The 14,721-nt window shown below is 46.7% G+C and overlaps 1 protein-coding gene across 4 annotated transcripts in view; it reads right to left on the minus strand.

The window, feature by feature from the left end:
• Positions 1 to 14,721, minus strand: part of zip (myosin heavy chain 10) — a 242,341-nt gene that overhangs the window by 124,359 nt on the left and 103,261 nt on the right. For all 4 annotated transcript variants that reach the window (XM_080282928.1, XM_080282927.1, XM_080282931.1 and 1 more), the window contains exon 2: positions 4,431 to 4,587. In XM_080282928.1, coding sequence (XP_080139054.1) covers positions 4,431 to 4,587 — 157 coding nt within the window. The remainder of the gene's footprint in view (positions 1 to 4,430; positions 4,588 to 14,721) is intronic.

A 14,721-nucleotide genomic window follows, 5' to 3' on the forward strand; every position in this document is an offset into this window, starting at 1 on the left:
CACAACCCAGATTCCCCAACAAGCAAACACACAGCCTCCAGTCCAAGCAAACCCTCATCATAAAAAAATAAATAAATAAATAAATAAATAAATAATAATAATAATAATAAAGCTTCCTCCCAATTTAACCCCTGAAATACAGACAGACGTAATTATTTCCAAACCCGCCCAGCCCAGTGCCCCGTGGCGATTGGAGAGGCCCTGTAATTATTGATCGTGGAGGGCTGTGTAATTCTTGGGTAATTAGAGAGGATGTCAGGGCTAACTATCATCATTTAGGGGGCCAATTGGTGTTTTAGAAGCCCAACCCGTTCTCACCATACAGCCTCTCTCTCTCTCTCTCTCTCTCTCTCTCTCTCTCTCTCTCTCTCTCTCTCTCTCTCACGATTTTTATTTTTTTCAATAACGTAAAGACCAAGTTGGAGAGGTTACAGAGTCTCTATTAATATCTCCACAAACAAACACAAACACACACACACACACACACACACACACTCCTCCCACAGACACAACTCCAACCCCCCCACACACACAACACCCCTCACAAACACCAACAACCCCACCGCCTCAAACACAGCCACCTTCACCCACAAATAAGGAATACGCATAAGGCTTTCGTCCATAAATCAGGGAGGCAGAGCTCTGGAATCAACAGCAGTGCACGTGACACCCCCATCAACAATGAGAGGAACTAGTTACCACCGTCACCGCCCCGTTTAAGGCTTCCCTCAATGTAAACACCACACAAAAACCCATCCCAGCTTTTCTGCTCTCAGTCTAAGTTCACCTAACCTAACAATCTAGCCTTAACCTAACTAAATCTATCTCAACCTAACTAAATCAAACCTAACATTTTAACTTAAATCAAAATTCCTTGACATGGGTAAAGTGGAAGAGTAGGGTGGTGAAGGAGGGTGGTGAGGCAGAGTGGTGAGTTGGGTGATGAATCAGGGTGTTGCTGAGGGAGGTACAGAGTGCTGAGGTCAGGAACGCTGGGACTGTGTGCTGAGGAAGGAATGGGGTGAGGTGGTGTGGTGCTGAGCTACGGTGCTGACTGAGGGAAACGTACTGGTGAGGCGTGCAGAGAAAGATGAGGAGGAATGCCAGTGTGGTGGTGAGGAGAGAGGGATGAGACGAGGAGAGAGGAGTGGGGTGGGAAAAAGAGGGATGGGGTGGGGGAAAGAAAGATGGGGTGGGGGAAAGAAAGATGGGGTGGGGAAAGAAAGATGGGGTGGGGAAAGAAAGATGGGGTGGGGAAAGAAAGATGGGGTGGGGAAAGAAAGATGGGGTGGGGAAAGAAAGATGGGGTGGGGAAAGAAAGATGGGGTGGGGAAAGAAATATAGGATGGGAAGGGAAGGATAAGGTGGGAAGGATAAGGTGGGAGAGCACGGGGTGGGAAGGGAAGGATGAAGTAGGACGAGGGATAAATTAAGAAGGGAAAGATGGGATAGGAAGGGGGGGAAAGGATGGGATAGGAAGGGGAGGAAAGGATGGGAAAGGAGGGATGTGACCAGGATGAAGGCAGGCAACTTAATCAGGATAGAGAAACAGTGTTAGGTAAGATGGTGACAGCGTTGGTGCAGGGTGGTGGTGGTGGTGGTGGTGGTGGTGGTGGTGGTGGTGGTGGTGGTGACAGGGAGCGAGCCTGCCTGCCTGCCTGAGTGTGGCCCCAGCTGCCGTCCCAATTGGCCATATTTAGTGCCCATGAGCCCTGGACACGAAAACCCGGTGTCAGACCACCACCACCACCACCACCACCACACCTACCTGCTACATCACCACCACACTTACTTTAACCACACCACCAACACAACTACCTCCTACACCACACCTACCTTCTACATCACACAATCTACCCCACCATCAACACTTACCTCTAAACACCATCAAACCTACCACCACCACCACCACCACCACACCCCTCATCCACACCACCACCACCACCACCACCACTTCCACACAACAACACAAGCACACACAGAACGCAACCCCTAATCCAAACGACCCTAGGATATAACGGAGCAGGAGGCACAAGCAAGCACTCAAGCATACCGTGATATTATCCAGCCCACCCACCCCCTCTCTCTCCTCCCATCGCATTCTCATCTTTCTTTCCTTCCCCCTCTTTCTGTTTCTTTTACTCTTCATCCTTCTCTCTTTCCCTCCCTTCCTTCCCTCTCCATATGTCTTGCTCCCCTCTCCCCCCCTCTTTTTTTGTGTGTGTGTGTTATTCCTTCCTTCCTTCCTTCCTTCACATCCACTCTCCCTTCATCATCTTTCCTTACCATCTGCCTTCATTTTTTTTTTTAATTCTTCGCCTCTCCCTCTCACTCGCATTCTCGTCTTTTTTATCTTAGTCTTTCATTAAATTTTCGTTTCTTATCACTCAATAATTCTCCTATTTCCTTCCTTACTCTCTTCCTCTGCTTCTTCCCTCTTCTTTCTCCTCAATCAATTTTCATCTATCTTTCCTTATCATCTTCCTTTCCCTCCTCTTTATTTCTCCTCCTCCTCCCCCCATTTCGTTCCCCTCCTTTTCTCCACCCCTCTCCCTCTCCCTCTTCAACTTTTCCCTCGCTCCCCCTCCTACTCTTTCCTCTTCATTTCCTCCCTCCTTCCCCCCTCCCACACCTCTCCTTCCTTCTCATCTCCCTTTCCTCTCCTTCATTTCCTCCCTTCTCGTGCCCTCTCCCTCCTCCTTCCTCCTCATCTTGCTTTCCTCTCCATTTCCTCCCTCCCTCTCCCCCCTTCCATAAAAAGGCCGAAGACGTGTGTGTGTGTGTGTGTGTGTGTGTGTGTGTGTGTGTGTGTGTGTGTGTGTGTGTGTGTGTGTGTGTGTGTGTGTGTGTGTGTGTGTGTGTGTGTGTGTGTGTGTGTGTGTGTGTGTGTGTGTGTGTGTGTGTGTGTGTGTGTGTGTGTGTGTGTGTGTGTGTGTGTGTGTGTATCAACGTCAGCAGACACAATACACACTATTAATATCACAGTCTCCCCCACAAACACCCTCACTAACCAAGAGATTACCCTGTCACTCCCTCACTTTATTCACCCACCTGTTTGTTTATCTATCCACATTATCTATCAGTCTACCTACTCATCTGTCTACTTACCCACCTGTCAGTCTAACCACCTACCTACTTACCTGTCTACCTACCTACTTACCTATCTGTCTACCCACCTAACTGCCTGTCTACCTACACGTCCGCCTACCTACCTACCTTACACACGAGTAGCCCTAAGCTATATGCAATCACACTATTTCTACCTGCCTACCTTATCTCTATCTCCGTCACTGTATCTACCACCCTCTATATCTATTAAATCAAACCCTTACCTTGACTCAAATTATCTATCCACCTACGACTCACATCATATCTATCGCGTCACACCCCTTCCTCACCAAACAACACACCTGTCTAGTTCTATCAGTCAACCTATCTAAGCTTTATCTACTACAATATTAATTTCTCAGTCGCCCCTACCACTATCTATCCGTGTCTATCCGTTACCTGGCTAGAGTCTATCTGTCGATCTATCTACCTAAATTCATCTGACATCATCATTAATACCTTGTCACCCCAACATAATCTACACTACCCGCCACATTAATCTCTCTCTCTCTCTCTCTCTCTCTCTCTCTCTCACACACACACACACACACACACACACACACACACACACACACACACACACACACACACACACACTTCCATTGCAGAGGTGAAGTGGCGCCGCTCTGCCTCACACAATATTGAATTCGTGGAAGCGTGTAATGAGGGCAGAGAAAAAAAAAATTATTATATATATATACGAGAGAGAGAGAGAGAGAGAAACATATACAGGAATTAACTGCAATGTCGAGAGGATAAAAAAAAATGCATATATAAAGGATGTTCTAAAATGGCAGACCACAAAATCATGGAGGTAACATACGTATTCAAGCAGCAGCAAATTCACAAACCAAGCCTATAGGTCTTTCACATTCGCTTGGCCCAAATTTCTGTCCTTTTTGCAGCTAAATTCACGTACGTCAGCGGTAAAAAAAAATAAATAAATACAAAAATACAAAAAGCTATGGCCATTCATCCTTCCCAAAGCACTTTTTCGTGACTAGGATCACATTCATTAACAACTCAGGATTCAAGCCGGAAAGATGGCAGAAAGGTGGCAATTTTAGGCCAAGTAAAGGGGAAGGGAGTAAAAGGATGTGCACCTACTTTGCAACACACAAAAACAAAGATGCAGAAAGACGAAAATTTTGACCAAGTTAAAGTTAAAGGAGTAAAATGAAGAGTGCCAACCTTGCATAAAAAAAGAGAGAGAGAGAGAGAGAGAGAAAAGAAAAAGAATGGACTTCAGGACCAAGTTAAGATGCAAAAGGAGGGAATCTTGGCCAAGTTAAGATGACGGGGGAAAAATGATGACTCCTTACCTTGCAACATGGACCTGTAGGCGCAGTCTGTGATGGCGAAGACGTGGGGTGGCATCTCATGACGCTTCTTGCCTTTGTACATCTCGATTACCTTCTCCGTGTAGATGGGCAGGCGTCGGTACGGGTTCACCACCACGCAGAACAGACCAGAGTACGTCTGTAAGAAGTGAGACGTTGATAAGATGACTGGAAGATGAGTGAAAATGGCGGAGATGAGACGTAGTTAAGATGCCTGGAAAAGAAGGCATGGTTAAGATGAGTGGAAAATGAGACGTAGTGATGATGATTAATGTAGGGTTTTCATGTTAACTTTCCGTAGATAAAATGAGGCAGAGTTAAGGTGAGTGGAAGATGAGGCTTAGTAAAGATGAGACAGTTTAGATGGTTGTCATACTGGGTTATTAGTTAAACTTCATATATCTACCAAGTAGCTAGGAGTATGATGGAGAGAGAAACTGTTCCCTTCCTCCGTCTTCTCCTTCCCTCCATTTCCCTCCCTCTCTCCCTCAGACTCCTTCCCTCCATTTCCCTCCCTCCTTCAGACTCCTTCCCTCCTCTCCCCTCCCTGTTTCCTTCACACTCCTTCCCTCAATTTCCCTCCCTCCTTCAGACTCCTTCCCTCCATTTCCCTCCCTCTCTCCTTCAGACTCCTTCCCTCCATTTCCCTCCCTCTCTCCTTCCCTCCATTTCCCTCCCTCTCTCCTTCCCTCCATTTCCCTCCCTCTCTCCTTCCCTCCATTTCCCTCCCTCTCTCCTTCAGATTCCTTCCCTCCTCTCCCCTCCCTGTTTCCTTCACACTCCTTCCCTCCATTTCCCTCCCTTTCTCCTTCAGACTCCCCTCCATTTCCTTCCCTCCTTCAGACTCCTTCCCTCCTCTCCCTTCCCTGTTTCCTTCACACTCCTTCCCTCCATTTCCCTCCCTCGAGTTCTCATCTATATTGATCTCAAATTCCAGCTGATCATCCCTCCCCCACCCCACTCCAGGGAGGGATGAGAGGGAAGTGGGAAGGCAAGGGAGGAAATAGGAAAGGCGGGAGAGGAAAAAAGAGCGGGTGAGGAAAGAGTAGGAGGTGAAAAGAGGAGGTGAAAAGAGGAGGTAAAACGAGGGAGGGAAAATAGGGGGGTGAATAGGAATGAATGAGTGGATGATGAAAGGGAATGAAAAAGAGGAAGAAAAAAAAGAGGGTGAAAAGGAAAGAAAGGAAGAGGCAACTAGGAGGTGAAGAAAGAGGAAATGGGGAGAAATGGGGAAAGGAGGGATAGGGAAAGAAGGAGAACAAGGAACGGGGTGAAAAGGGAGGGGGAAGAAAGGGGAAAGAGGAGAATGAAGGGGAGTGAGAGGATGTGAGGAGGAAATGGGGAGAAAAAGGAGAAGGGGGAAAAAGGGGAGAAGAAAAGGGAAAGAAGAGAATGATTAATGGGAGAGACAGAGAGAGGATGTGGGAGAAAAGGGAAGGAGAGGGGAGGAAAAGAGGGAGGGGGGAGGAAAGGAGGGGAGGGGGAGGAAAAGAGGGAAGGGGAAGGAAAAGAGGAGGAGAGCGCAGTAAACATCCCGCCAGTGACGTCAACCACACCCACAGGCAAACATCCGCCTTCTCAGACATCACATCACATCACACTCACCTCAGTTTCATTACAGTACCATCTCCACTCCATCATCGGTCATCATCATCATCATCATCATCCATCATCACCACATCTGCCTTCTCACATCATATACCATTAAATCACACCGTCTTCTACTTCATTATAGGAGCCTGTTTAATATACCATCATCATCATCATCATCGTCATCCTCCTTGTCCTCTTTCACACGAAAACAAAAGTGGTGAACAGAATCCAGAAACATTAACACGATGTAATTTTTCTGAGAGTAACAGGAAATCCTCCACAGCACAAGTGATGCATGGAACTTTAAACCATACACTAAGATCAACATACACAACACAGATATACGAATACATTAAAGTGCACAACAGACACACGTACCCAAGCATATACGGACAGATCTGATAGGAGTATTTTATGGTGTGTTGGAGGGCTTATAGAGGAGCAGAGGGATTAATTTGCATCCGATATCAAATTCCAACGCAGGCACCATCGCCACCATCCCTGCCTTCACCCTCCTACCCTAACAATTCCTTCTACCTGATACCTCATCCCTCGCCACTCACACACCTCAATGACACACCTCTCTACCCTCTCCCCCATTCCTTCACCAAATCCCTTTAACCTAATCTTCTCTTGTACCTCCACCCTCCCTCATCTGCTACCCTTATATGTTACCTCTTAACTCCCTTCCCCCACCCACCCTCAACACCTTATTCACGGATGCACATACCTACCCACTAATACACCTCTACCCACATCCCACCCTCATCCCTCAACCTCCACACACTCCCTCCTTGATCCCACATATCCCCGTCTTCCTGTACTTGTGGAACTTCCTCCCCTACCCACAAATACACTTCCTACCCACATCCTATTCTCACCCCTAATTACCCACGAGTATACCATCTACCCATATCCTACCCTCACTCCCAAATCCTACCCTCATCCCCTTCCCCCACACCCACACCACTCTACCCCCTCCTGATACCCACATGGCCCTGTCTTCCTGTACTTTGTGGAACTTTCTCCGGCTCCACACAGCAATTTCCGCCACGGTGCCTCACTTCCTCTGACCGCCTGGCACTCCCTCGACCCCACTCCACACAAACAACCGGATTTTTATTACATTCTCACGCCGTCCCACCTCTTGCTTTATTTCAATGGCAGTATCTTAACTTACCTCCTATCTACATCAACCACGAATCATCATCATCAAGTGTCCTCGTCAGCCAATTCCCTCACCTACCACCCCAACCCCCCTCCAAACAAAGAAGCGGGTCCTTATTACATTCTCAAGCTGCTGACTGACTGGTGAATGGCGTGTGGGGTTATTCTGGGTATCATGCTAACAGATTCTTGTGATGCTGATTGATGATGATGATGATGACGACAGATTCTCACTGGCATAAAGAGAAACCGCTCCAATGTAATGCAAGATCTTCGCTATATTTTTCCTTGTACTTTATGGTTTCACCCTCCTATTCTTCTTTCCCATTTCAATTTCCCTGTCTCCCACTCCTTCCTATTTTCTCATCCATTCCTCTCCTTGTTTTCTTTGTTCGTCCCCGTCTCATCCTTTCTGCTTGTCCTATCCTCTTCACCACACATCTCTCCTCTCCTCCTCCCCATCTCATATCGACTCTCTCAAATGATATTCCCGACTAGATTCTCAAAACTATCCTCTCCTCTCCTCTCCCCTTCTTTCCTCCCCTCATTTCACATCTCGTCCCCTCTCATCTCCCCTCCCCTACTCTCGCTTCGCATCTGTCTCCTCATTTCATACCATCTCCCCTCTCCTCTCAAATATTTCTTCTCTCCCTTTCTCTCCCCTGCTCACATCACCCTTCCTCCCCCTTTTTCTCTCCATACCATCTCCCCTCTCCTCTATAAAATATTTCTTCTCTCCCCTCTTTCCATCATTCCTCCTCCCCTCCCCTTTTTCTCTCCCCCTCCAGTAGTCAGAAGCCTCCCTAGACAAAGCCACTTCCAGGAACTTCAGGTCTGGACAACTTCCCTCAGACCCAACTAAGAAGTTATTAATTACAACACTGGCCTCTGCACCTTAACACCAACCTACCAGCAATTTAACCACGCCACTGCTAAAGTTAAAATTAAATGACAATCTTAACTATATATTTTTCTTTCTCTTACTGAGGATAAAATTACAAGTTTACCTATACATATATATATATATATTTTTTGCTTTGAGGAAGTCCATTATACTGTATTTTACCCCATTAATTTTTTGTGTCTGGACGTGTTTTATTTTGCAATTATTAAAGCGATAAAGGCACACTATTTTCTTTTCTTTAGGAGTCGTTTCAGTAGTCAGGCACTATAAACAAACACCACTGACTCCTTTACTACCAGGGAAAACTATAGCATTCCATCCCAGATACCACCATACTAATATACACGGCTAAAAATCTCTCTCTCTCTCTCTGTTTAAAATCTTATCTCTATTCTTCAGACGCGAGGGATTATGCACTTCAAGACGTTATATAGACGATACATTACAAGTGGAAATGCTGGGTAGGACAGACAGACAGATTAGAGCTTGATATCATTATTTTCGATGATGATGATGATGATGATGATGGTGACGGCTATGATGAATCCTGGGCAAAATCATGAATCCTACCCAAAAATCCCCCCAGTTCCATGATTCCCCGTATCCCTTCCAACTGGACTTCCCCCCCCACATCGGCCAGGGGAGGGGGGAGGGGGGGGGTGCAGTGAGGCGGGAGGGCTGAGAAGAAAACATCGACCCCGGGATTGTGCTCCAAATTATCCAAGTTCCCGGAAACCATGAATTACTGCGATCCAAGCCTGCTCCTCTCAACCATCCAAGCCCGCTCCTCTCAACCCACACACACACACTCGCACACGCACACGCACACGCACACACACACACACACACACTTGAGGCAATGTTGCAAGCCATTCCACTCGAAGCACTTAGCCACATCTTTCCGCTCCAGCCCTCCCACAAACACACAGGCACACACAAACACACATATACGAACACACACACACACACACACACACCTGCATCTTTAAACAGGGGCAGCAGTGAAATATACCAAGGCAGAGTTATTGGCTTGGTAATGGCGGGGGCATTTTGTGGCTGAGTAGGGTACGGAAAGGGGAAGGCTGAGGGAGGAGGAAAGAGAGGAAGGAAATGGAGAGGAGGAAAGAGGAAGGAAGAATAAATATAGGGAAGGGTAAGAAAGAAGAGAAAGGGTTAATTATGAAAGGAAGGAAGGAAAATAAAATGCATGGTAAAAAGAGGAAGGTTTATCTCAGGACGATGAAGGGAAAAGTGAAAAAATTAGAGATAGGAGAAGTTTGCAGAAAAGGAGGGAGACTAGGGAGGAAGGGACTAGAAAGGGGAGATGAGGGCAGCAAAGGAGGTGAGGCAGGGAGAAAGGAGATTACAAGAAATGATGTAGGGAGTCTAAAGAAAGGCTAACGAAGTCTGAATGGGAGAGAGCAGGGGCAGAAGGGAAATGGGGAGCAAGGTGCAATTTGTTTAGTCTGGCAGTGCAGGGGTTGTCCACATTCTGCCATTACCACCACCACCACCACCACCACTACCACCACCACTACTACCACCACCACCACCACCACTACTACTACCACCACCACCACCCTATTCCGCCTCGCCTAAGCATTAACACGACCATTTCCCTGTGTTTCGTTTATAAGATCACTCAACTCACAACACTCTGAAGGTCCTACATAATACAGCATTTGTTCTGTTCTCTAACACTGTTTCCGGCCCCCTTTTCTCGACAAAATAAATCTTAATATCACTGAGGGTTTCTGTACACTCCGAGTCCTACTGACAAATCTTAAATCTTTTCTGTATTCTCTTCGCGACCTCCAATTTCTACTCAATTTATGGTGCAAATCTTCCTCACTTTTACCCAACTAATATATTGCCAATCCTAGAAACTCTGATAATTCTTCTTTACATACAAAACACTACCTTCCTCCCTACACTCGTCCTAGCAATATTTCTCGTCTTCAAACATTTATACAACATTAACCTGTTCCTCAAATAATCTAGAGTAGCATACCCCCCCAAAATGGACAATCCTTCTGTATTTAAGTTGCATTCTTTCCTCTCACTCTCCAGTACTCACCTTACCAATCTTTCTTCTCCTTCAAACTCTTTTATTGTTGTCTAATCTTCCTCCTACACACAGCCTCATCATCTCAATCCTTCACCTCCTTCGCCACCCACTCCTAGCTAGCTCAGGTTGCAATGCAGTTCCCCCCCTCCCCTCACCCTCCATCTTTCCCTCCCTCTCTTCTTACCCTCTCCATCTTCGGCTTTCTCTTCAACATCTTAAAATGTTTACTGCAACCTTACTTTCGTCAAGTTTCCCCTCCATGTACAGAATCACAGTTCCTACCCTCATTTCTTCCTTTCGCTACAACTTTCCACATCACTGTTCCCTTTACTACTCCTTTCTTAGCATCATCACTTCCTTTCTATCTTCTTTCTTTACTTTCTCTCATCTAATAATATACGTCTAATACTACAGTCTTGCCTTACTGTATCATCCCTCCATCCCCGTCCTTTCTTACTCTCTCCACCCCCTTCCACTCCTACCCCATCCACTCTCTCCACCCCTACCCACTCCATCCCCTCCACACGTACCTTCTGCACCACCCCATCGCCATCTGTACCCAGCACTGTACCTTACCCTCAAAAGATGTGGCTGTGTAACCCCGGTACATGTGGGTATTTTGTGTGTGTGTGTGTGTGTGTGTGTGTGTGTGTGTGTGTGTGTGTGTGTGTGTGTGTGTGTGTGTGTGTGTGTGTGTGTGTGTGTGTGTGTGTGTGTGTGTGTGTGTGTGTGTGTGTGTGTGTGTGTGTGTGTGTGTGTGTGTGTGTGTGTGTGTGTGTGTGTGTGTGTGTGTGTGTGTGTGTGTGTGTGTGTGTGTGTGTGTGTGTGTGTGTGTGTGTGTGTGTGTGTGTGTGTGTGTGTGTGTGTGTGTGTGTGTGTGTGTGTGTGTGTGTGTGTGTGTGTGTGTGTGTGTGTGTGTGTGTGTGTGTGTGTGTGTGTGTGTGTGTGTGTGTGTGTGTGTGTGTGTGTGTGTGTGTGTGTGTGTGTGTGTGTGTGTGTGTGTGTGTGTGTGTGTGTGTGTGTGTGTGTGTGTGTGTGTGTGTGTGTGTGTGTGTGTGTGTGTGTGTGTGTGTAAACCATCACACCCACAACACCACATACGGTACACATCACATCCATTAGACAACACATCACACCTGTTACACCTACACTGGGCACAAAACACTCCATCTCCCTCACCTCTCTCTCCTTCACCTGTCACCTTACCTCCATCCCTCTCCCTCCCTCCCTCCCTGTCTCTCTCTTCCTCCCTCCCTTAGTTACCTCACTCCCTATCTGCCACCTTACTTCCCTCCTCACTTTCCTTCCCTCTCCCTTAGTCACCTCCACTAGTCTCATCTCTGTCTCCCTCCAACCTCTTCTTCTCCCCCTCTCATCCACATCACCTCATCCTACTCTCCCTCTCTCTCTCTCTCTCTCTCTCGTATCTGTCAGCCCCTCCACCCCACCCTGCCTCATCTGTCACCCCTAACTACCTAACCACCGCCACAAACTGCCCATAAATCAACCTCCTTTTCTGAATAAAGGCAACAGCACTCGTAACCTCAGATTTTACCTTTTCACTCCTTATTTCTAACCTAACCTAACCTAACCTAACCTAACCTAACCTCGCCTCGCCTCGCCAAACCTAACCCTACCTAACCTAACCTAACCTAACCCTACCTATCCTATCCTAACGTACCCTGGTATATCCTAACCAACTGATCTGACCCTACCAACCTATAGTAAATAGCCTGAAATTCTACCACGGTTTTTCATTTAACTCTTTCGGGATTCTGCCTATGTCATATAATTGTGGGAACAGGGCCAGGATGATGATGATGATGATGATGATGATGATGATGATGATGATGATAATGACGATGATGGTAATGGTGGTGGTGGTGGTGGTGATATGATGATGATGGTAATGGTGGTGATGATGATGATATGATGATGATGGTAATGGTGGTGGTGATGATAATGATGATGATTATGCTGGGTACTCATTTCCTCGCCTCTTCTTGCCCCTTCACTCCCTAATACCTGTACTTTCCCCTTCCCCTCCCCTCCCCTCCCCCCACGCACTACTTACTTATCAACTGCTGAATCCTAATTTATCACAAGTCCATTAATACTTTCACTTAACCTACAATTGGACGAAGATATTCACCTGTGGGGGGGGGGCCTCTCGTAGTGAAGGTGTAATAAAAGAGAGAGAGAGAGAGAGAGAGAGAGAGATTTCTTGCTACCGTCAGGCGATTTTATTCAGCTAAGAAACCATCTTTTTATTTTTTTTTAACATTCCATCACCTACTCATCCCAGTTATCACATCCTTCCTCACATCACCTCTTCTACACACTCCATCTTCTATACACATCCCATCCTTCCCGACATCCCATTCTTCACATTCCAACCACCTCATCCTTCCTCACATGATCTCTTCGACACATCCCATCTTGTTTATGCCCCATCATTCGCGACATCCAGTCCTCTACACATCCTGTCTTTCCTCACATCCCATCCTCTATACACCCCATCCTTCCACACATCCCTCCCTTTACCCCACAGCCCGTATATCACACAATCACCCAGCCCCTTACACCATAATCCAAGTCTCCCATCAGACGCCCACATCCAACTTGATCCACTCAACATTTTCGTTTCTGTGTCTATATCCAGTTCTATTACCATCCCTTTCTGTGCTACACGTTTCTGTCTCTACACACACACACACACACACACACACACACACACACACACACACACACTCTCAAAACCTGGATATGCCTGAGTTCTTGCGTGTTGTGCATTGCGTAAGGTGATGCAGGGAGGGAGAGAGAGAGAGAGGAATGCGGGTGACGGGGAAAGGGTACGGTACACGTGAGAGGACTGACTGGCACCCTACGTACCCTACCGTACCACTCTATCTCTTACCACGGACCGGGAGAGGGACAGAGAGAAGCGGGGGAGGGGGGAATGCTGGCGGGGAGCTGGGTTCAGGTTCAGGAGGGGGGGGGAGGTTGCAGATAGAACTGATGGTGAAAAATGAAGAACAGAAAAAAAAGGGACATGCCGAAATAGGGATAAGCAAGTCAGAAAAAAAAAAAAAAGCACGCTGAAAAAAATGGAGATCCAATTAAAAACATACATAAAAAAGCAATTAAAAAGGGGAAAAAAAACATATGAAGCGACACAGGAATTTAAAAAAATATACAAGAAATCAAAACAGCGAAAAGAGGCGGGAAAAAAAATATTGGAGTGATAGTCAATGCTCATCTTAGCACGACACACAGAGGAGGGCTGAGGGGTGCAGATGGACAGATGCTGTATAAGGAGGAAAAGGAAGATTGCAAGATGAATAAGAGGAAACTGTAGAAGAGGACGATTAATATGAAAGTTGTAGAAAAAAAGGAGACAGTTGAAATATGAGGAGGAAATTGCACAAACGAGAAAACTATAAAACGAGAGGAAATGGGGCAAAAAAAGGAGGGGTGATAAAAATGAAATGAAGCGCAAAGGGTATATAATGGGGACCGTGCGTACCCCTCCACTCCATCTCTCAGCACGGTACAGAGACAGGGGGAGGGGTGGAAGAGGGGTGCAGAAGGTGAAAAAGGGGGTACGGAAGAGGGAGGAGGAAGAAGAGATGCAGGAGACGGGGAGGAAAGAGGATGGAGGAAGAAGGATGGAAATTAGGGGGAGGAAGACGGGATGACGAAGGGAGAAGGGACGAGGAAGGATGCAGAAGTGAAAAGGGAGGAGAAGGGAGGGCTAGAGTAAAGGAATATGGTGCAGGAAAGGGGGAAGGAGATCAAAGAATGGGTACAGCACAAACAGAAAATCAAGGCAACAAAACAAGGCGAGAGATAAATCAGATTAGGACATAATTACGCGGTCCCTCAAAGCATCACATATTTGGCAGATAAAGGAGTCATAAAAATCCTCCTCCTTGCCCATTTAATGCCTCGCCTTTGCAACATGCCGCATATATAAGGGTGTGTGTGTGTGTGTGTGTGTGTGTGTGTGTGTGTGTGTGTGTGTGTGTGTGTGTGTGTGTGTGTGTGTAAGAAGTATACATGATACAGGCATACCTCATTCTCTGATAAGGTAGACATGATATGGACAGGTAGATAGATATTGATTAGGATCGTGACAGAAGGAAGAGAAGATTGAAAGAGGAACACACACACACACACACATACACACACACACACACACACACACACACACACACACACACACACACACACACACACAGGGTACAAACATAATCGCCAAAGTAGGATTTATGGGTTACCTGAGAAAACATGAACTGCAACTAAAGGATACCGACAAATACATCTTGGGTTACTGATGTTACCTGGGCTACCGATGCTGCTACTTGGGCTACCGATGCTGCTACTTGGGCTACTGATGCTGCTACTTGGGCTACTGCTACTGCTACTTGGGCTACTGATACTGCTACTTGGGCTACTGATGCTGCTACTTGGGCTACTGATGCTGCTACTTGGGCTACTGATGCTGCTACTTGGGCTACCGATGTTGCTACGTAGGCTAC

The sequence above is a fragment of the Coenobita brevimanus genome, chromosome 95, assembly GCF_032717465.1.
Source record: "Coenobita brevimanus isolate Jiangsu-jjx chromosome 95, ASM3271746v2, whole genome shotgun sequence".
Taxonomy (NCBI): Eukaryota; Metazoa; Arthropoda; class Malacostraca; order Decapoda; family Coenobitidae; genus Coenobita; species Coenobita brevimanus.